Source organism: Oncorhynchus mykiss, chromosome 6, assembly GCF_013265735.2.
Source record: "Oncorhynchus mykiss isolate Arlee chromosome 6, USDA_OmykA_1.1, whole genome shotgun sequence".
Classification (NCBI taxonomy): domain Eukaryota; kingdom Metazoa; phylum Chordata; class Actinopteri; order Salmoniformes; family Salmonidae; genus Oncorhynchus; species Oncorhynchus mykiss.
In genome coordinates this window covers 54,246,337-54,269,204 of record NC_048570.1, presented here as the reverse complement: position 1 = coordinate 54,269,204, position 22,868 = coordinate 54,246,337, and the positions used below count along the sequence as shown (strand labels likewise).

The following is a 22,868-nucleotide window of genomic DNA, read 5'->3' as shown; positions in this document are numbered from 1 at the left end:
AGTTTGCTGCACTGAAAGTAAAGGGGCTAAATAATTTTGCACGCCCAATTTTTCAGTTTTTGATTTGTTAAAAAAGTTTGAAATATCCAATAAATGTCGTTCCACTTCATGATTGTGTCCCACATGTTGTTGATTCTTCACAAAAAAATACAGTTTTATATCTTTATGTTTGAAGCCTGAAATGTGGCAAAAGGTCGCAAAGTTCAAGGGGGCCGAATACTTTCGCAAGGCACTGTAGCTTGTTTCACCATGTGTATCATATGTGGTATATTTAACCAATAAGGCACGGGTGTGTAAGGGTGTGTAATACAGACAACGCAACGCAAAGCGCCTGGATACAGTCCTTAGCCATGGTATATTGGCCATATAGCACAAACCCCGAGGTGCCTTATTGCAATTCTAAACTGGTTACCAACATAATTAGACCAGTAAATAGTATTTTTTTGTCATACTCGTGTTATCTGTTTATAATTATAAAAAGGGTGGTTCGAGCCCTTAATGCTGATTGGCTGAAAGCTGTGGTATCTCAGACCGTATACCAAGGGTATGACAAAACACATATTTTTACTGCTCTAATTATGTTGGTAAGTATTCAGACCCTTTGCTATGAGGTTCAAAATTGAGCTCAGGTGCATCCTGTTTACATTGATAATCCTTGAGACCTTTCTAGAACTTGATTGAAGGGGGTACCAAAACATTTATGCAGCATTGAAGGTCCCCAAGAACACAATGGCCTCGATCATTATTAAATAGAAGAAGTTTGGAACCACAAAGACTCTTCCTACTGCAAACTGAACCCGATGGTCACTCTGACAGAGGTGCAGAGTTCCTCTGTGGAGATGGGAGAACCTTCCAGAAGTACAACCATCACTCCACAATTCAGACCTTTATGGTAGAGTGGCCAGACGGAAGCCACTCCTCAGTAAAAGGCACATGACATCCTGCTTGGAGTTTGCCAAAAGGCACCTACTAAAGGACTCTCAGACCATGAGAAACAAGATTCTCTGGTCTGATGAAACCAAGATTGAACTCTTTGGCCTGAATGCCAAGCATCACATCTGGAGGAAATCTGGCACCATCCCTACGGTGAAGCATGTTGGTGGCAGCATCATGCTGTGGAGATGTTTTTTACTGGCAGGGACTGGTAGACTAGTCAGGATCGAGAGAAAGATAAACAGAGCAAATTACAGAGAGCTCCTCGATGAAAACCTACTCTAGAGCACCCAGGACCTCATACTTTAGCAAAGGTTCACCTTCCAACAGGACAACAACCCTAAGCACACAACCAAGACAAAGCAGGAGTAGCTTCGGGACAAGTCTCTGAATGTCCTTGGGTAGCCCAGCCAGAGCCCGGACTTGAACCTGATCGAACATCTCTATAGTGATCTGAAAATAGCTGTGCAGCGATGCTCCCCATTCAACCTGACAGAGCTTGAAATAATCTGCAGAGAAGAATGAGAGAAACTCCCCAAATAGAGATGTGCCAAGCTTGTAGCGTCATACCCAAGAAGACTCGAGGCTGTAATCACTGCCAAAATTGCTTCAACAAAGTAAAGTGTCGGAATACTTACAGTATGTAAATGTGATATTTCAGTTTAAAATGTTTATTAAATGTGAAAAAAATAATAATAATGTTTTTGTTTTAGCATTATGGGTTATTGTGTGTAGATTGTTGAGGGGAACATTTTTAAATACATTTTAGAATACGGCTGTAACGTAACAAAATGTGAAATAAGTTAAGGGGTCTGAATACTGTATATAAACTGTATATGTGTATCTAAAAGTGATTAAAACCTCTTAGGGATAGGCGGGACGCAAATGTCTCAACTGGTCAATTGCCATGGGAAATGCAGAGCGCCAGATTCAAATAAAATGCTATAAAATTCAAACTTTCATTAAATCACACATGTAAGATATTCAATTAAAGCTACACTCGTTGTGAATCCAGCCAACATGTCAGATTTTTAAAATGCTTTTCGGCGAAAGCATAAGCTATTATCTGATAGCCTGCACCATCTGAACCAGCAGTGAACAAAGGAGCTAGCATATTTCAACCCTGCAGGCGCTACACAAAACGCTGAAATAAAATATAAAACATGCATTACCTTTGACGAGTTTCTTTTGTTGGCACTCCAATATGTCCCATAAACATCACAATTGGTCCTTTTGTTCGATTAATTCCGTCCATATGTATCCAAAATGTCCATTTATAAAGCGCGTTTGATCCAGAAAAAACAGCTTACAAAAACACAACGTCACTACAAAATATTTCAAAAGTTGCCTATAAACTTTGCCAAAATATTTCAAACTACTTTTGTACTGCAACTTTAAGTATTTTTAAAAGTTAATAATCGATCAAATTGTAGACGGGGCAATCTGTATTCAATACAGGAACAAAAACAAACCAGCGCTGCTTTTCACGTCTTGCGCAACTCACAAAAGTGTCCCCAGTTCCGAGTTGGCCTACTTCTTCATTGCACAAAGGAATAACCTCAACCAAATTCCAAAGACTGGTAACATCCAGTGGAAGCGGAATTTGCAAATAAATTCATAAAAAATCCCTACAATATGATTTTCTGGATTTTGTTTCTCATTTTGTCTGTCATAGTTGAAGTGTACCTATGATGAAAATTACAGGCCTCTCTCATCTTTTTAAGTGGGAGAACTTGCACAATTGGTGGCTGACTAAATCGTTTTTTGCCCCACTGTATATCCATTGTTTTGTCAAAATTGCTAAATTCAGGTTGGGGATCATTGATGGACAGCGATATTCAAACCTTGTCTCGGATTTTCAATCCGATTTAAGTCAGGACCGAGACTGGACCCCTCAGGAACACTGAACTCCTCTTGGAAAGCCAATCTGGTGTGTCATTGGCATTAAAATTGCGACAAGCATACACACACATACCATGACAATGCCCAACCAAATAAATTGAAAATACAGATGGTTTCACTCTGTGTGTTTTATTGGAAGTTTTTATTTTGAGCCAAAAAGTTTATTCCCTTCTCATTTTGTGTTGCAGTATTACTTAAGGACCTTTTTGCAAACATAATGGAGGATTTAAAATAAATGTTTTAACACAGACTGTCACGGTCGCAGTCGTCGTAGAAGCGTACATTTTTCTTTATTATAAATGTCGCGTACAAAACAAGAAACAACAAAAACGACCGTGAAGCTTACCAGGGCTATACAGGCCACTAACAAAGACAACTACCCACAAAATACAAAAGGGAAAAAGGCTGCCTAAGTATGATTCCCAATCAGAGACAACAATAGACAGCTGTCCCTGATTGAGAACCATACCCGGCCAAAACATAGAAACAAAGAACATAGAGTTTCCCACCCGAGTCACACCCTGAACAACCAAACATAGAGAATAAAAAGATCTCTACGTTCAGGGCGTGACACAGACTTCCTTTTTGTCACTTTGTCATACCGGCCAGTAATGTGGAGAGAATGCAATGTTGTGAAACCCTCTGTATTTTCAAGTATTTTTGTGTTTGTATTTATTAGGGATCCCCATTAGTTCCTGCCAAGGCAGCAGCTACTCTACCTGGGATCCAAACACATTAAGGCACTTACATTACATAGAAAACAGTGCATCATATAACATTAGCGCTTCTGTGTGTATGCGTGTGTCTGTACCTTTGTGTGCGTCTCTTCACATTCCCCACTGTTCCATAAGGTGTATTTGTACCTGTTTTTTAAAATATGATTCTACTGCTTGCATGTGTTACCTGATGTTGAATAGAGTTCCATTTAGTCATGGGTCTACTGTATGTAGTACTGTGCACCTCCCATAGTTTGTTCTCGACTTGGGGATTGTGAAGAGACCTCTGGTGGCTTGTCTTGTGGGGTATGCATGGATGACCGAGCTGTGTGCTAGTAGTTTAAATAGACAGCTCGGTGCATTCAGCTTGTCAACACTTCTTACAAAAACAAGTAGTGATGAAGTCAAGTTCTCTTCAACTATAAACCTTGAGAGATTGACATGCATATCCTTAATGTTAGCTCCCTGTGTACCTTTAAGGGCCAACCATACTGCCCTGTTCTGAACCAATTGTTCCTCTTTGTGGCACCTGATCACACTACTGAACAGTAGTCCAGGTGTGACAAAACTAGGGCCTGTAGGAACTGCCTTGTTGATAGCATTGTTAAGAAGGCAGAGCAGCACTTTATTATGGACAGACTTCTCCCCATCTAAGCTACTCTTGTATCAATATGCTTTGACCATTACAGTTTACAATCCAGGGTTACTCCGAGCAATTTAGTCACCTCAACTTGCTCAATTTCCACATTATTAATTACAAGATTTAGTTGGGGTTTAGGGTTTAGGGACTGATTTGTTCCAAATACAATGCTTTTAGTTTTTGAAATATTTAGGACTAACTTATTCCTTGCCACCCATTCTGAAACTAACTGCAGTTTGTTGTTAAGTGTTGTAGTCATTTCAGTCGCTGTAGTAGCTGACGTGTGTAGTGTTGAGTCATCTGCATACATAGACACACTGGCTTTACTGAAAACAAGTGGCATGTCGTTAGTAAAAAACATTTTTTAAGTAAGGGGCCTAAACAGCTGCCCTGGCTAATTATTGATTCTACCTGGATTATGTTGGAGAGACTTCCATTTAAAGAACACCCTCTGTGTTCTTTTAGACAAGTAACTCTTTATCCACAATATAGCAGGGGATGTAAAGCCATAACACATACATCTTTCCAGCAGCAGACTATGATCGATCATTTTAAAACAGCCCTCACAATCTTTTTATTATCAATTTCTCTCAGCCAATCATCAGTCATTTGTGTAAGTGCTGTGCTTGTTGAATGTCCTTCCCTATAAGTGTGCTGAAAGTCTGTTGTCAATTTGTTTACTGTAAAATATCATTTTATCTGGTTAAACACAATTTTTGGTGGTGGCAACATCATTTTATGGGTATGCTTGTCACCAGCAGGAACTGGGGAGTTTGTCAGGATAAAAATAATTATGAAAGAAGAAAGTCCAGGTAAAATGTTAAAGGAAAACCTGCCTCAGTCTTCTGAATACCTAACCCTGCGATAGAGTTTTATTTTTCAGTGGGACAATTACACAAATATTAATGAACACACATAATGGCTTTTCAATGGGTGTGGAAGGCTCCCAACAGGTCCAGTCTCAGTCCTGACTTTAAATCTGCTTGAAAATCTGAGACAAGGTCTGAATATTGCTGTCAATCCATAATTCCCAACCAAATTTTTCTGAGCTCGAGCAATTTTGCCAAAAACAATGGATATATGTTGCCCTAAGAGTTGTCTTGAGCTGGTAGAATCATCTAAAAAATGATTTACAGTTGTAATTGCTGACAAAGTGTGTGTGTGTGTGTGTGTGTATGTGTGTGTGTGTGTGTGTGTGTGTGTGTGTGTGTGTGTGTGTGTGTGTGTGTGTGTGTGTGTGTGTGTGTGTGTGTGTGTGTGTGTGTGTGTGTCTGTACAGGCTTGTCGGAATGGCTATGTCCAGCACCTGGAGCATCTGCTGTTCTACGGGGCGGACATGAGCGCACAGAATGCCTCAGGGAACACAGCGCTGCACATTTGTGCTCTCTACAACCAGGTGAGGTGTGTGTGTGTTTGTTTGTTTATACAAGTATAACTGCCCTTCTCCCATCTGGTTTGATTGTGTAGGCCTGGAGGTCTCCCTGATGTCTCTCTGTTAACCTATTCTACTTGTGTTAAAGTCTGTTAAGTGTCTGAGCGAATGAACTGAACACACCACCAATCATCATTGACCTTAGACACACACACACACACACACATACCTGCTTCTCGTTCCGTTCGTATGAGTTTGAAGTATATCTACAATTAAACGGCAGTTATTCTCGTTAACATAATTATTTTCCGCAATTAAGAGAAATTGGAGGAGAGGATCATGAGTAAGGGTGGAGAATGAGTGGCAAGGGGTTAAGTCTGTCTCTCGATCCCACCATTCAGCTCTCCTACTCTAGACTCAATGAGGCCCCAGATTTGCACATGTTCATTAGCTAAATGTGTTCTATTGAACATCACATCGTACATCATAGCATTTCTTAAATGCATTTGAGTCCTGACCCCACTCTTGCTTGAAAAGCTTTTCACATCTCAACCCACTTGTTTCTCAACTCTCCCACTACATCCTTATTGAGAATCATCTGACTCAATTAGCACCATGGCCTAGAATAGAATAGAATAGAATAGAATAGAATAGAATAGATGTTGCGTACACTAAAAACATAGAGGACATTAGTACATTCACTTACAACAGACCTCTGTCCTAGCTGCACTGGATAGATAAGACATATACCGATACAATTTACTTTGCATTTAGTAGTCCAGCACAAGGAACAAATGAATGAACAGCACAAGGAACAAATGAATGAACAGCACAAGGAAGGAAAGAATGAACAGCACAAGGAAGGAACGAATGAACCGCACAAGGAATGAACGAATGAACAGCAAAAGGAAGGAACGAATGAACAGCACAAGGAAGAAACGAATGAACAGCACAAGGAAGGAACTAATGTTTGAACACGCTCTTCTATCATGTCTTGTATCTATCCTCCTCTCTGTCTCTTCCTCTCTCTCTCTCTTCCTCTTCGTCCCTTTCACATTTGGGGATTTTTCTGCAAATGGTTGAGGGCGGAATCCCCACGTCTCCTAATGTTTGGTAGTTTAGTGTCTGTACACATACACTGTTCTCCTGGTATTTAAACCTTCAAGTCGTATTATCCTGTGACAGGGCTACAATTAGAGTTGGGGGGAGGGGTCAGAGTGAGAGAGACGGTGGGAGAGAAAGAGGGCGGGCAGAATGAGAGAGAGAGGGGGGTTTACACGTCATCCATTTCTATTTCCAAGTAAGCTTCAATGCAAATGGAGGGTGTAAAATGCCAATACATGGGATTGTTAGTTTGTTGAACGTGTCAAAGTATAGAGAGCATATTATGCACTCTACAAATGCCAGAATTCACATCCCTCATGTTAGTTACTTTGCAAACTGGCATGAGGACAGAAGTGATTGTGTGTGTGTCTTTGTGTGTGTTAATGTGCGTGTTTCTGTATACAACACTGTTCATGCGTGGTTGAGCACTCTGTGGGCGAGTTGTGCTGCACATTCAGACCCTTTAACTGTCTCTCTCTTTCTCTCTTTCACACTCTTTCTGTTCAACAGCTTTTTTCCTTTCCTTCACACATAATCTCCCTTCATACAGGTAGCTGTGTGTCTGTCAATATCTATTTTATTCTCTCTCTCTCTCTCTCTCTCTCTCTCTCTCTCTCTCTCTCTCTCTCTCTCGCTCTCTCTCTCTCTCTCTCTTCCATTTTTGTTTTTTAAAAGTTGGGGGTTGTGCCCACCTATGTTGCTTTTTTCCAGTCTACTTGTTTACTGCTAGTTCAAATAATCGAAAACTGGCTTCTGGACTATTCGGGTTACTGTACAAGTGTTCTGTCTACTCAGAGCTGCTCCTCAGAGTCCTGTTCTTCCCTGTATTTTCTCAGGATAACTGTGCCAGGGTGCTGCTGGTCCGTGGAGCCAACAAAGAGGTGAAGAACTACAACAGCCAGAGTCCCTTCCAGGTGAGACCCGTAATACATCCTCCCATCCAAAAGCATTACCGTAGTTCTGACATATCAGTGCCGCTGGTTTACTTCCATCATGGGCTACATAGTTTATCCAATATATTCTGGGTCATATTCTGCCTGTTAGCTAATGGCTTAATGTCCTCCAACGTTCCTCCTACATTCAGCTAATGCTCTCATAGTATTATGACGTTGGTTCAGATGGAGAGAGAGAATGTGTACCGTCTCAGACTTCTTTCATGTGCTGCTGTGGGGAAGTTTTCTTATCAGCAGGTGAAACCTGGGTCAGAGATGGCAGTGTGAACTCTGTTGAGAAAAACACATGTTTCAAGTCCCAAGTAATACCAAGGATGCATCTCAATAGTCTGAAGTGGCTTCCTCTACTGTACCTAACTCCTCTACTTGACTCCTCTCCTGTATCTGCATCTGAAAAGCAAGTGCTGAAGGGAATGGGAGTCTTACTAGGCTACATAGTTGTGTGTTTGACGCAGTTTTAGACATCTTACAAAGTTGTATATGTCCATGGGTTGGCTAGATATTTTGCGTGTGTCTTGCAGAGATAATATGTAATTGCTTGAATACACAGAAGGCAGTGCAGCTGACATTATTGATACCAATGAGAGTCCCGCATGAGTCACGTCTGAGTCACAAAGGAGCGTTTTGATGTAAGGCAGTCCTCGGATCCTCGATGGCCCTCCACAGGCACTTCAGTGGCCCTTTTAATTACTCTGTCCTTCAGTGGGGTTGGACAGAAAAGTTGAACTTGTCTAATTGTCTCCTATTCTTTTCCAATTGGAGAGAAGGAAAAGACACACGCAGAGGATGGCTCAGTGGATTAGAACATGGTGCTCCCAATACCATGGTTGTGGGTACAATTCCCGTATGGGTCCCAGAAACGGAATATAGGTGTCTCTACCAACATTGCCAATTAATTGATCAAGTATTGGGGCAGAGTTCAATGGAGTGGAAAAAAATAGTGTGTGTCTGCCTGTGTATCTGTAGCTAAAAATAGAGTCCCAGCAGCACAATGAGATCTATCAATTAGAGCTCTGCCGAGTGACTCAAAATCCCTCCTCTGTTGGCCCTAGCCTGTTGTATATAGGTGTTTCACAAGATTCTTATATTCAGCGTTTGCCTATTTCAACCTTCCTCTCCCCCCTGTTCCCTTTCTCGCTCCCTTCTTCCCAGACGTGTCCTTTATCACTTTCACATGTTTTCATTTTCTCTCCCTCGTCACTCTCTTATTTGATTCTTTCTTCACTATTCCCTTTCTCCTTCATTCCCATTCTTTCTCATTTCCTCTCCCTCAGCTCTATTCTCTTTTTCATTTTTCACATTTTCCTCTCCTTTTCTCTCCTCTCGTTCTCTTTAAACGTTCTGCTCACTTGTCTTTCCTTTCTCCCATTTATTATCCCCCTCTCTCTCTCTTTTTCCATCTCTCCCTCTTTCTTTCTGTCAGCAGTGGAAAGTGAGAACAGTTTCTTTCACTGAGTTGCATTCAGATGAGATTGGAATCCCGCTGGGCACACACTGGTTGAATCAACTTTGTTTCCATTTCATGTAAATTACGTTCAACGGTCTGTGCCCAGTGGGTTGTGGAATAAGAAACTGGAATGAGATGAAACACTGGAATCAGTGAAACATGCAGAAGTGTTCAACACTATACTGAAGCTCCAATCGCTATTTGTCTCCCGGCGAAAGTCTACCCTTTTAGCCCAGGGTATGGGCTGATCTTTATCAGTATTGAGAAACTCCTGATCAGAAACAAGAACATGCAAATTCAAGAACGAGGGGAAGGGAAAGAGAGTATTTCGGCTCTCTATCTCTGTATCTCTAACAATTCTTCCTTTCCCATCTCCTTTCCAATCTCCTCCATCTTCCCTACTCGCGTTCTCCTATGTGCCTGGCCCTTTAAGGATTCTCCCTGATCTTGAATCAGAATTATTTTCCTCCCTGAGTTGTTGGATGTACTTTCAGGCACAATTCTCCACCCATTCCTCCTCCCCTACCTCATTCTCTTCCTGCTCCTCCTCCTCTCATCCATCACCATAGACAACAATGTGTCTTCATGGGAAACAAGGGGTCATTCCGAGCATTTTTATGCCGTGGGAACGTGAAGGAGTAAGGGAGTGAAGGAGGGGGATGCAATCAAGGCGTTAGTGGACTGGTTTCCCCTATACAAGGCTGTGCACTACACTACAGCCGTGTGGGTTAGATGTGGTCTTTAGACTTTAAACCACACGACAGCTGTACACTGAGTAAAAAGGGTTCAAAAAGAGTTCTGCCGTTGTCCCCATAGGAGAACTCTTTTGGGTTCCAGGTAGAACCCTCTTTGGAAAGGGTTCGACATGGAACCCAAAAGGGGTTATTCAATGGGCTCTCCTATGGGGACAGGCGAATAACCATTTTTGGTTTAGATAGCACCTTTTTTTTTTTAAATCAGCTCTAGGCTTCATTCTGTACCTTCCATCGCCTCAGTGCTATCGCTCTCAGTTGACCAGTGTTCAGTTATGATACCCAGTGATCTGCAATCGGTGTTATACCTATCACAACGGCTCATAAGAAATGAGGGCATGTTATGTTTAAGCGTGGAAGGTTTGGATTTTGTTATTAAGTGTCGTCCAAAAAGACTGCAGTAAACCCCCCCACATACCCTCCTCCTCCTCCCTCCTCCCCACTCCCCCCCCCCTACTCCCCCCTACTCCCTCTCCCAGGAATGAGTTCTCCTGTAATGGAATCAAAGCGCTGTCCCTCTCACTGTACACTATATGTACATCCACTGCACCCTGGGGACACTATGATATTGCGCCCTTTCCTCCAGTGGGTAAGACTGAGGGTGACTTGTCACCAACCCATAGATGCCCATGCTGCCATGTTAACCAGCTGACGGTGGCGCTGTGGTGCCAAAAGGCTTAAAAACGGACATGGCTGCTTGCTGCTATATTTACGTTTGTTTTTGTCCTCTGAGGGAGAAGTGGTAATGAAGAGAAAGGGCAGAGAGGAGGGGAGAACGAGAAAGATGAGAGAGGAGAGTGAGAGGAAAGAAAGATGAGAGGGGACGGGTGAATGCGGGTTTAGGATTCTTTCATGTCACACGAGGCTAGTGAGAGGGTCCTTCTTCCATTAGAGCCATGCTAACAGGATGCCACAGCTGACCCGCCAGCCACCACACTCGGTCTCTCTCATGTGTAGGTAGGATGGCCTCTCAAGCTTTTCTCACAACATATCCCTATATCCCTCTCTCTGGCGACCCTTTGCTTTCTCTCTCGTCCCTCTCTCTCTCTATTAAAAACTATTGCTCCCTCTCTTCACTTTCTTTCTCCTACTTGCTCTCTTCCACCACTGCTCTCTCTCTCTCACCATCTCTCACTCTTTCGCTGGTGGGTGTGGGTGAGTGTGGGCGTGTGTGTACGCATGTTGGTATGCACGAGTGTGTGTGTGTGTGTGTGTGCTAAAATGTCAGGATGTGTAACAGGTTGCAGATGGTTAAAACCAGATAAGAATTTAGTGGAATCATGTCCAGATTACTACACACACACACACACACACACAATGAATTGTTTGAATTTGTAGAGCAATGCATAGGCTGTTTTGCAGAAAACTAAATGTGGCCCTCAAATTGCAATCCTCCTGATCCCCCCTCTCTCACAGGTGGCCATCATTGCGGGGAACTTTGAACTGGCCGAACTGGTCAAGAACCACAAAGAGACAGATATAGGTGAGTAACCATGGTTACCCTCCTGTTTTCTATGTCTGAAATGGATGTATTATTGGATAATAGGTTGTTGATCTTTTCTTTTGTCTGTATGTGAGTGCATCTGCCCTTCTGCAAGTATGCTCTCCATCATTTTATTTAACTAGGCAAGTCAGTTAAGAACAAATTCTTATTTTCAATGACAGCCTAGGAACAGTGGGTTAACTGCCTTGTTCAGGGGCAGAACGACAGATTTGTACCTTGTAAGCTGAGGGTATTCAATCTTGCAACCTTTCGGTTACTAGTCCAACGCTCTAACCGCTAGGCTACGCTGCCACATGTCTGAGTGTGTGTTTGTGAGTGTGTGTTTGCGTGGGTGCTAGGAAACCATGACAGGATTTTACATTCAGTACAGCCCCTCCCACCCCCTTTGTGGGATTACCCTATCACACTGGGGAATCCAGGATCCTTCAGGTGGCATATGAGAGAAAGTTTAGGGAGGGATAGAATCTGGCAGAGATATTTCCTCACAGACTCTCTACTAAATCCCCGCCGAAAAAAGGGTGTCCTTCTTCCAAAGGAATTTAAAAAACAGATTTCTACTTTCTCTGTGGGTTTATCTGCCATGCACTCCACATCCCCCACGGCCCGACAACAGCATCATCTTTCTTAATTCAACTATTTCACATGGAGGGAAAATGGTTAAGCGGGAGGGATTACCATCCCCAGACAAATGAAATAAAAATGTAATAAATAAATAGAAAAAGAGTGAATAGATAAATAACCAAAATCATCTAAAGATGTAATCCACGATTGCCGCCCCCCCCCCCGAGCGAAATTCCCGAGGCCTCACAGCTGCAGCGAGGGCTAGATGAAACGCAGCGCTGCAGGATTACCCCGCGTCTCTCACATCTGCTGCCGTCGTTCCCGCTCCCCCCCTCTCAGAGCCCCCATCCCGCTCCCCACGTTCAGCATGGACCCTCTCACACCGGGACGCCGTCGCACCTCAAACTCTGGTGGGGCCATGAGAGCCTGCCACGCCCGAACTCTGCCATTGACCATTAGATGTTGCTAGCGGAATGAAAAGTCCCGGATAACTGTCCTCTGTTTACAGTCCTCGTTGCTTTTTCTTTCTCTCTGTCTTTCTCTCTCTCTACCTCTTTCTACCTCTATCTTTCGGCTCACTGTCAGTTTGTGATGGGATATTGGCGATGCTGGATTATCGGTGATGGGTTCTGCATGTTGCAAAGCAAAGAAAGGTGGGTGCTCTGAAGCTCAACCACTCCCCTCCTACCTCCTCTACCCTCCTACCCTCTGCCCTGTCCAGCCATCCCTAGTCCCCTTCTCGCCCGCTCCAGGTGGGTGGTAGCTTGCTATGTTGGGATACAGGTCGAATTGTGTTTCTGCGGTATGGTGGGTAGTTGTCTATCCTGCCTGAGCTGAGGCATTACCCTGGCATGGGTACATACTTGATTGTGTGTGTGTGTGTGTGTGTGTGTGTGTGTGTGTGTGTGTGTGTGTGTGTGTGTGTGTGTGTGTGTGTGTGTGTGTGTGTGTGTGTGTGCGTGCCTATGCGCATGTGTCTGTGTGTATGTGTGTGTGTGTGTGTGTACATTATCTAGAATGTGCACTAAAGAGCATTAGCCCAGAAAGAGTAGAGTCGGTAGCACTATGCGTCATTAACACTCACACACCTTCTCTCCCTCTTTCTCCCTACATCCTTCTCGCTCCCTTGTTCCCAGATGTGTGATGGACAGTGTCAGTGACATTATAGTCTCTCTCTATCTCTCTTTCTTTGTGTTGGAGTTTGATTATAAGATAGGCATGAATTTAATCCTGTACAAGAGAGCACAGAGCACTTCAGCTAAGCCTGACACTGCCTAGCCCTAGAACCCAACTAAAGGTTCTCATGAATCAGTGTATTATTTATTTACTATCATGGTATGTCCCAACACTCATATTCAATTAACTAGTCTGTTATTCAATCTCTGTATTAGACCCTTAGGAGATACCAGAGAATCAGACCAAAACAGTAGAAATGATTGGATAGATTATGGGGGATGGGTTATATTGCCATATAATGTATGCTTAGGTTTTTGGACTGGGCTAGCAAACACAAGGCTAATATATGAATATTAAAGTAGATGAATTAGGGATGGATAGATCAGAAATTAATCTCCTCGGAGAACGAGGCGTCATTCTCTAGCTCAGCCTATATTGAGAATTCCCAAGTGTGTGTGTGTGTGTGTGTGTGTGTGTGTGTGTGTGTGTGTGTGTGTGTGTGTGTGTGTGTGTGTGTGTGTGTGTGTGTGTGATCTACATCCATAGTAATGACACAGACAATGTTGTGAGTGATGAGAGGTGAGTCTCGCTATGTTCATCTCTTTTGAGTCAGCGGACTCTCGCTCCTAGTGAAAGCAACACACTCCTAACCGGCAAACAGGTTACCATGGCATCAGAGCCTGTGTGCTAATCATTACAAGACTATGGCATCTGGCTGATGCCCCAGATGGTAAGAGAACGTTGGGCAGAGGTACAATTCCCAGTTTGAAGGAAAGTTATAGAGAGGGGATAGTTGGAGATAAAGGAGATAAAGGAGGGGTAGGGAGGGGTGGTGGAGAGATGTTGTAGAAGAGAAGTATAGTTGGAAAGGGGTAATACTGTAGATAGAGATAGGGAGGGGAAATAACTAGTGACAGAGAGGGATCTAGTAGAGAGAGAATTGTATAGAAAATAATAGGACTTTATTGTTCATTTGCATAGAAATGTGTATTTTTACTGACACAGTACTCCTGGGGCAGTAACCGAAAGGTCGCTAGTTCGAATCCACGAGCTTACAAGGGGAAAAATGCCCCAGGGTCGCTGGATAATGAGCATTCTGGCTGTGACCCCATTCTCAGGGGGTTTCTAAGGGAGAGTTGGGATATGCCAAAAACACATTTAGGATAAAGTTAAGCACCCATCCATATCCTTATATCACTCTGACACAGCAACATGGTCAGCCACAGAGCAGCACCCCAGGAGAAGTTTAGCAGAGAGGGGTAGCAAATAAAGGTGGTGAGAGCTATAAGTAGATATAGGGGGTAGTAAGTAAAGGTTAAATTGACATAGGAGTTAGTGTGCAATGTGTCCAATCGATCAGTGCTTTAGGAACTAGGTGTGACTGAATGTGTCCAGACACTCTGCTTTGGTAGACAGGCTAGTAAATCTGTTTCTTAAATCCAGTTAGTTTTTTTCCCATTCTGCCGGTAAGCCTCTCTAAGAATGATTGGCAGATGTGTGTATTAGACATCACGCTGCAAGAGCGTGATAATCCGACATGGGGGTCAAATCAAACACACAGATACACAATGTGCGCACCATACACAAACATGCACACAGAGACACGTGCACGCACACACTCAGCACACTCAACACACTAAACTTAGCACACAAATGGCCATCCAAACAAACACTCAACTAAACACCCAGACGACCAAACACACACTCGACGAATGCTCAGCGACAACATGGCATACTCTTGCAGGGCCATGACGTAATTTAATAAGCCACTTTTTAGCAGTTCAAATAAGTCTTATGTCTCCTCCTTAGTGTACCATGGTAGTGAATTATTGTCTTAATGTCAGTAACTAGCAAATCCAGTCTCCCTAATTAAAGAACAAACACAGCCTGAGTAGCTGAGTAGCTGGTCACACGGTTCACTGCATCCTGTTCTACACAGCTTTTGATGAGACAGCCAGAGAGCACCCTTTAGTGATGGGATTTAGAGGAGACTAAAAACAGGCAGCCAGCGGAAGATGAAAGGAACTGAGGGAGCTACTTCCTGCTGTTGAGGAGAAGGTTGCGTAGTGTTGTGGAATATATTGTGTGCCCTAGTTTGCTGCGGTGGAACGTGTGTGGTGGGTGTGGATTAGGGTTTAATGGCGGAATCAGGGTTACCGAGATTTACCGGGATATCCCGCCAAAACCCATTCACTTTCCCCAATAAAGTAAAATGTTAATTTAAATAAACATTTACCTATTGCATTCGTTACCATTCATTAGCATTAGTTAACCAAAACAATCGATAGTAAGCCTATTTCTAGCAATAAAGTAACATTTTAATTTAAATAAACATTTTAAAACAAAACATGGAGAAATCAGAATCTACCAATTTGCCTTCCTCAGAAAATAGCAAGAAATTAACGGTCTTTCCAGTATTCCCATTCAAACCGGAAGTGCTATTTAAAAGCAAATAATTCCATTGAAAAAAATCTGACATGATTATAACACTTGGGGGATCTCCAGATGGTGGTGCGGTTTGCCCAACGCATCACCAGGAGCACATTGCCTGCCCTCCAGGACACCTACAGCACCCGATGTCACAGGAAGGCCAAAAAGATCATCAAGGACATCAACACACCGAGCCATGGCAATAGGTAAAAGCGAACATTTACCAATTGCATTCGTTACCATTTATTAGCATTAGTTAGCCCAAAAAATCGATGGTAATCCCATTTCTAGCAATAAAGTACAATTTATATTTATATTTTAAAACGAATGTTTTAACATTAGTATTTACAGTTGAAGTCGGAAGTTTACATAAACTTAGGTTGGAGTCATTAAAACTCATTTTTCAACCACTCCACAAATGTCTTGTTAACAAACTATGGTTTTGGCAAGTCGGTTAGGACATCTACTTTGTGCATGACACAAGTCATTTTTCCAACAATTGTTTACAGACAGATTATTTCACTTATAATTCACTGTATCACAATTCCAGTGGGTCAGAAGTTTACATAAATTGAGTTGACTGCCTTTTAAACAGCTTGGAAAATTCCAGAAAATGATGTCATGGCTTTAGAAGATTCTGATTGGCTAATTGACATCATTTGATTCAATTGGAGGTGTACATGTGGATATATTTCAAGGCCTACCATCAAACTCAGTGCCTCTTTGCTTGACATCATGGGAAAATCAAAATAAATCAGCCAAGACCTCAGAAAAAAAATTGTAGACCTCCACAAGTCTGGTTCATCCTTGGGAGCAATTTCCAAATGCCTGAAGGTACCATGTTCATCTAAACAAACAATAGTACGCAAGTATAAACACCATGGGACCACTCAACCATCATACCGCTCAGGAAGGAGACACGTTCTGTCTCCTAGAGATGAACGTACTTTGGTGCGAAAAGTGCAAATCAATCCCAGAACAACAGCAAAGGACCTTAAGAAGATGCTGGAGGAAACAGGTACAACAGTATCTATATCCACAGTCCTAAATCGACATAACCTGAAAGGCCGCTCAGCAAGGAAGTAGCCACTGCTTCAAAACCGCCATAAAAATGCCAGACAACGGTTTGCAAATGCACATGGGGACAAAGATTGGACTATTTAGAGAAATGTCCTCTGGTCTGATGAAACAAAAATATAACTGTTTGGCCATAAAGACCATTGTTGTGTTTGGAGGAAAAAGGGGGATGCTTGTAAGCCGAAGAACAGCATCATGTTGTGGGGGTGCTTTGCTGCAGGAGGGACTGATGCACTGCACAAAATAGATGGCATCATGAGGTAGGAAAATTATGTGGATATATTGAAGCAACATCTCAAGACATCAGTCAGGAAGTTAAAGCTTGGTCACAAATGGGTCTTCCAAATGGACAATAACCCCGAGCATACTTCCAAAGTTGTCGCAAAATGGCTTAAGGACAACAAAGTCAAGGTATTGGATTGGCCATCACAAAGCCCTGACCTCAATCCCATTGAAAATTTGTGGGCAGAACTGAAAAAGTGTGTGTGAGCAAGGAGGCCAACACACCTGACTCAGTTACACCAGCTCTGTCAGGAGGAATAGGCCAATATTCACCCAACTTATTGTGGGAAGCTTGCGGAAGGCTACGCAAAACTTTTGACCCAAGTTAAACAATTTAAAGGCAATGCTACCAAATACTCATTGAGTGTATGTATACTTCTGACCCACTTAGAATGTGATGAAAGAAACAAAAGCGAAAATAAATATTCTCTCTACTCTTATTGACATTTCACATTCTTAAAATAAAGTGGGGATCCTAACTGACCTAAGACAGGGAATTTTTATTCGGATTAAATGTCAGGAATTGTGAAAACTGAGTTTAAATGTATTTGGCTAAGGTATATGTAAACTTCTGACTTCAACTGTACCTTTAAATGTTACTTTATTGCTAGCAATAGGCTTACCATAGATTTTTTGGGCAAACTAACGAATGCAATAGGTAAATGTTCACTTTTATGTCAAATATAACCTACCTTAGAATGGCATATGATTTATGGCGGGTTTCGATTCATGTACAATTGATCAACCACAGCGCTATCCATGGTATTGAGTATTTTTGATTAGCAGAAAATCGGGATGTATTCCTCCTGACAATTTTTATTTTATTTTTTTATTTCACTTTTATTTAACCAGGTAGGCTAGTTGAGAACAAGTTCTCATTTACAACTGCGACCTGGCCAAGATAAAGCATAGCAGTGTGAACAGACAACAACACAGAGTTACACATGGAGTAAACAATTAACAAGTCAATAACACAGTAGGAAAAAAAAGAGTCTATATACATTGTGTACAAAAGGCATGAGGAGGTAGTCGAATAATTAAAATTTTGCAGATTAACACTGGAGTGATAAATGATCAGATGGTCATGTACAGGTAGAGATATTGGTGTGCAAAAGAGCAGAAAAGTAAATAAATAAAAACAGCATGGGGATGAGGTAGGTAAAAATGGGTGGGCTATTTACCGATAGACTATGTACAGCTGCAGCGATCGGTTAGCTGCTCAGATAGCAGATGTTTGAAGTTGGTGAGGGAGATAAAAGTCTCCAACTTCAGCGATTTTTGCAATTCGTTCCAGTCACAGGCAGCAGAGAACTGGAACGAAAGGCGGCCAAATGAGGTGTTGGCTTTAGGGATGATCAGTGAGATACACCTGCTGGAGCACGTGCTACGGGTGGGTGTTGCCATCGTGACCAGTGAACTGAGATAAGGCGGAGCTTTACCTAGCATGGACTTGTAGATGACCTGGAGCCAGTGGGTCTGGCGACGAATATGTAGCGAGGGCCAGCCGACTAGAGCATACAGGTCGCAGTGGTGGGTGGTATAAGGTGCTTTAGTGGCAAAACGGATGGCACTGTGATAAACTGCATCCAGTTTGCTGAGTAGAGTGTTGGAAGTAATTTTGTAGATGACATCGCCGAAGTCGAGGATTGGTAGGATAGTCAGTTTTACTAGGGTAAATTTGGCGGTGTGAGTGAAGGAGGCTTTGTTGCAGAATAGAAAGCCGACTCTAGATTTGATTTTTGATTGGAGATGTTTGATATGAGTCTGGAAGGAGAGTTTACAGTCTAGCCAGGCACCTAGGTACTTATAGATGTCCACATATTCAAGGTCGGAACCATCCAGGGTGGTGATGCTAGTCAGGCGTGCGGGTGCAGGCAGCGAGCGGTTGAAAAGCATGCATTTGGTTTTACTAGCGTTTAAGAGCAGTTGGAGGCCACGGAAGGAGTGTTGTATGGCATTGAAGCTCGTTTGGAGGTTAGATAGCACAGTGTCCAAGGACGGGCTGGAAGTATATAGAATGATGTCGTCTGCGTAGAGGTGGATCAGGGAATCGCCACAATAAAAGATCACCACAATAAAAACATGTAAAACAGCAACAACCTTCCCAATTCCCTCGATGGCCAGGTGCAAGGGGAGAGAAAAGGACAAAGCTGCATCTTTCAGTAAGCTAAAAATGAATGTCAATAGAGTCTAAACTCATAATAGTTAAGCAGTTGGCCAACAGTGGCCAGTTTAAAACTAGACTACATTAACAAAATTGTGCGGTGACTTTGAGAGAACTTTGAGTTGATTCATTTGCCACAAATACAACAAGAAACCGTTCGATTCATGTGTATATTTCTCCGTTTACATATCAAATCGAATGTTATCGTTCACAGACACACATTTGGCAGTTGTTTTTGCGGGTGTAGCGAAATGCTTGTCTTACTAGCTCCAACAGTGCAGTAGTATCAAACAATACAACAATACACACAACTCTTAAAGTAAAATAATGGAATTAAGAAATATATAAATATTAGGACGAGCAATGTTGGAGTGGCATTGACTAAAATACAGTAGTGTAGATTACAGTATATACATATGTAAGGAGTAAACCAGTATGTAAACATTATTAAAGTGACCAGTGTTCCATTATTAAAGTGACCAGTGATTCCAGGTCTATCTACATGGGGCAGCAGAATCCAAGGTGCAGGGTCGAGTAACCGGGTGATTCCCAGTTAGTGATGGCTATTTAACAGTCTGATGGCCTTGAGATAGAAGCTGTTTTTCAGCCTCTCGGTCCCAGCTTTGATGCACCTGTACTGACCTTGCCTTTTGGATGGTAGTGGGGTGAACAGGCCGTGGCTCAGTTGGTTGATGTCCTTGATGGTCTTTTTGGCTTTCCTGTGACATCGGGTGCTGTAGGTGTCCTGGAGGGCAGAAAGTGTGCTGCGTTTGGCAGTCCGGACCACTATCTGGAGAGCCCCCCCAGTGGTATAATCATGTCAGATTTCTTTCACTGGTATTATTTGCTTTTAAAAAGCATTTCCAGTTTGAGCGGGAATACTGGAAAGACCGTTCATTTCTTGCTATTTCTTGGGGAGGAAAATTGGTAGATTCTGCAAAAAATATTGAACCCTAGTGTGTATGTGTCGGAGTCTGTGAATGGTAGTGGTGGGAAAAGTACTAAAATGTCATACTTTATTAAAAGATAAGATACCTTAATAGAAATGACTGGAGTAAAAAAGAGTCACCCAGTAAAATACTAAGTCTAAAAGTATTTGGTTTTATATATATATATATATATATATATACAAGTATCAAAAGTAAAAGCAAAAGCATAAATAATTTCAAATTCCTTATATTAAGCAAACCAGACAGCACAATTCATATTTTTTTTAAATTCCGAATAGCCAATGGGCATACTCCAACACAGACATAATTTACAAACAAAGCATGTGTGTGTTTAGTGAGTCCGCCAGATCAAAGACAGTGGGGATGACCAGGGATGTTCTCTTAATAAGTGCGTGAATGTGTCAATTTTCCTGTCCTGCCAAGCATAAAAATGTAATGAGTATTTTTGCGTGTTAGGGAAAACGTATGGCGTAAAAAGTACAATATTATTTTTATGAATGTTGTGAGGCCAAATCTGATTGTTTTGTAACCGTTCTTTCAGATTGTAATGGGAACCCAATTAAATTCAGGGAAAACTGTCAAATTCCTAAAGTGTTCTTCCTCCTCTCTGCCACTGCTAAAGTGTGCAAAGCTGCAGTCAAGGCTGTAATCAAGGCAAAGGTTGGCTACTTTGAAGAATCCTAAATATAAACTATATTTTGATTTGTTTAACACTTTTTTGGTTACTACATGATTCCATACATTATTTCATAGTTTTGACGTCTCCACTATTCTACAATGTAGAAAATAGTACAAATAAAGAAAAAATAAAGTAAAACCCTAGAATGAGTAGGGGTGTCCTAACTTTTGACTGGTACTGTATGTTATAATATCGCCTTCGTATCTCAAAAGCATTGTAATGTGGTTAACATTAAAAATCTAAATGAAAATGATTAAAATCTAAAAGATCAAATTCAACCAGAGAGCACCTTTAGATTATGATGAAAGGCTCACTCCGCACTCTTGCACTCCAGATTGAATTTACGTACACACTCTAGATCTACAACCTTCCGACCTAAGGATCACTAGCGTCATGATTTGACCTCGTATTTTTCAGAGTTCCCAGTTGTCTTGAAAGCGCTATAAATCTCATGGTAGGCTACCCTTCTTCAGCTCATATCTGTGTGAAGTTGGATTCAGTGCTTTTGTTTGCATTAAAACCAAATATCCAGCCAGGTTGGATGTGACAGCAGAGGCGCACTGTCGACCACACCCCCTGACTTTGAAAAGCTCCAACAGCAGTATCAAGCAGTGAAGGCTGGTGACTTGAAAAATTGAAGAGGATGGGCAACCCACCATATAGGCGCGGAACACACGGAGACAACAAATTCTGTTTCAAAAATGGTCAAAGACAAAAGCGTTTAATAAAGACATTTATAGTACAATATTATGGGGAATGGGAGGGCTACTTACATCGTGTTGGAAAGGGATCACAGCAGTGATTGAATGAGGGTATGAGGCATGAGTTGAGGTGTTCAGAGGCTTGACCAGTACAGGACAGGATTTGACTAGGAAGACAAAAAACAATAACACAATACACTACACAGTTAGACAAAAGAGCTAAGAATGAGTTAGTCCAAGCAAGGAGTAAAGTCATTGATGTGTAATAATGTGAATGTGTATGTGATTGACTCTACATACAGTAATGAGAGACAATTGACAGGGGTACTCACAGTGCTTGGAGGGGAAACATTCAATGTGCCAGTGGATGAGCGGACACATGAGATGTGGTTTCAGTTCATGTCAGGAGAAAGTTGACAATGGTAGTGGAGTGGTCCTCACCTCTTAATCAGGGAAAAGGAGGTGACTTAGCTGTAAATACAAATAGCAGATACATTCCATTACAGCTGCACCATCATAGGTTTGGACAACAAGTTTCTCTATGAACTTAAACTCAGACACCTCAAAATTCATGAAGTCAAACACTGACTGCGCATCTCGCCCTCTTAACACATCAAAGTATCCCAAGAAATGTTCCTGAATAAAGCCCTGATCATCCACATACCTGACAACTGCAAGCAGACTGGTTGCACCATAGGTCCCAGAGTGGTGGGGCAATTTTTACCCCCTGGAGCCTGGTTTTTCCTTATATGTTATCCTAACTAGGAAAACGGTGGACCCTATAAGGTATGACAATGATTAATCCGTTGTAAAAAGGTTTGATATGGGCTGTGACGGGACCAGTGTTTCCTAATCAGGTCACACGGTTTTAAAAAAACTCCTAAAAAACAACTACTGGCCCTGGGGGGGATGAAAACCCTTTCAAACTGCAGCTACCTTATATTTGTTGATATACATTTAGACTAGATTATGAGGGGGATTACCTCTAACCAGACATATAGACAACAACTGATAGACAATATAACTCACAGGGCAGAGCTTTCTTTATGCATGTTTGCATCATGCAGGCCTATGCAACTGTAGGCCTTACAAAAAAAAAATGTACTCACGTCTGTCATCACTATTATGTTGAATCATTAATTCCAGTTAATAATGTTCGATTAAAAACATATAGGCAGCCAAGTCAGCCCAATTTTGAATATATTTTGAATATTTCTCCTGACACACAAATAGACCATAAATACATAATGTTACTAATTTGTTTACCCTGACCAGATGGACAGGGCGCATAGGCTGTATGCAGCTGCTCTTATTAGTAGCCTACAGTTGATCAGACTGAAAAATAGTCTCATTTTCAACCCATACAGCATGTCAGATTTCTAATGTTTAGGTGTAGCCTCGGCTGCTGCAACATTTATATCATGAGTTTTTGCTTGTGCTTGTCCGGATTGATTATGTGTTATCATCTTTGCTAAATAAATACTGGAGGAAAGTGAAAAGCCTACTTGACGCAAATAAATGCACT

The 22,868-nt window shown here is 42.0% G+C and overlaps 1 protein-coding gene across 1 annotated transcript in view; it reads left to right on the top strand.

The window, feature by feature from the left end:
- LOC110526925 (SH3 and multiple ankyrin repeat domains protein 2) overlaps positions 1-22,868 on the top strand; it is a 245,405-nt gene that overhangs the window by 101,697 nt on the left and 120,840 nt on the right. Inside the window, exons 8-10 of the mRNA XM_036981764.1 lie at positions 5,471-5,587; positions 7,504-7,581; positions 11,236-11,302. Of these exons, the coding sequence (XP_036837659.1) occupies positions 5,471-5,587; positions 7,504-7,581; positions 11,236-11,302 (262 nt within the window). The remainder of the gene's footprint in view (positions 1-5,470; positions 5,588-7,503; positions 7,582-11,235; positions 11,303-22,868) is intronic.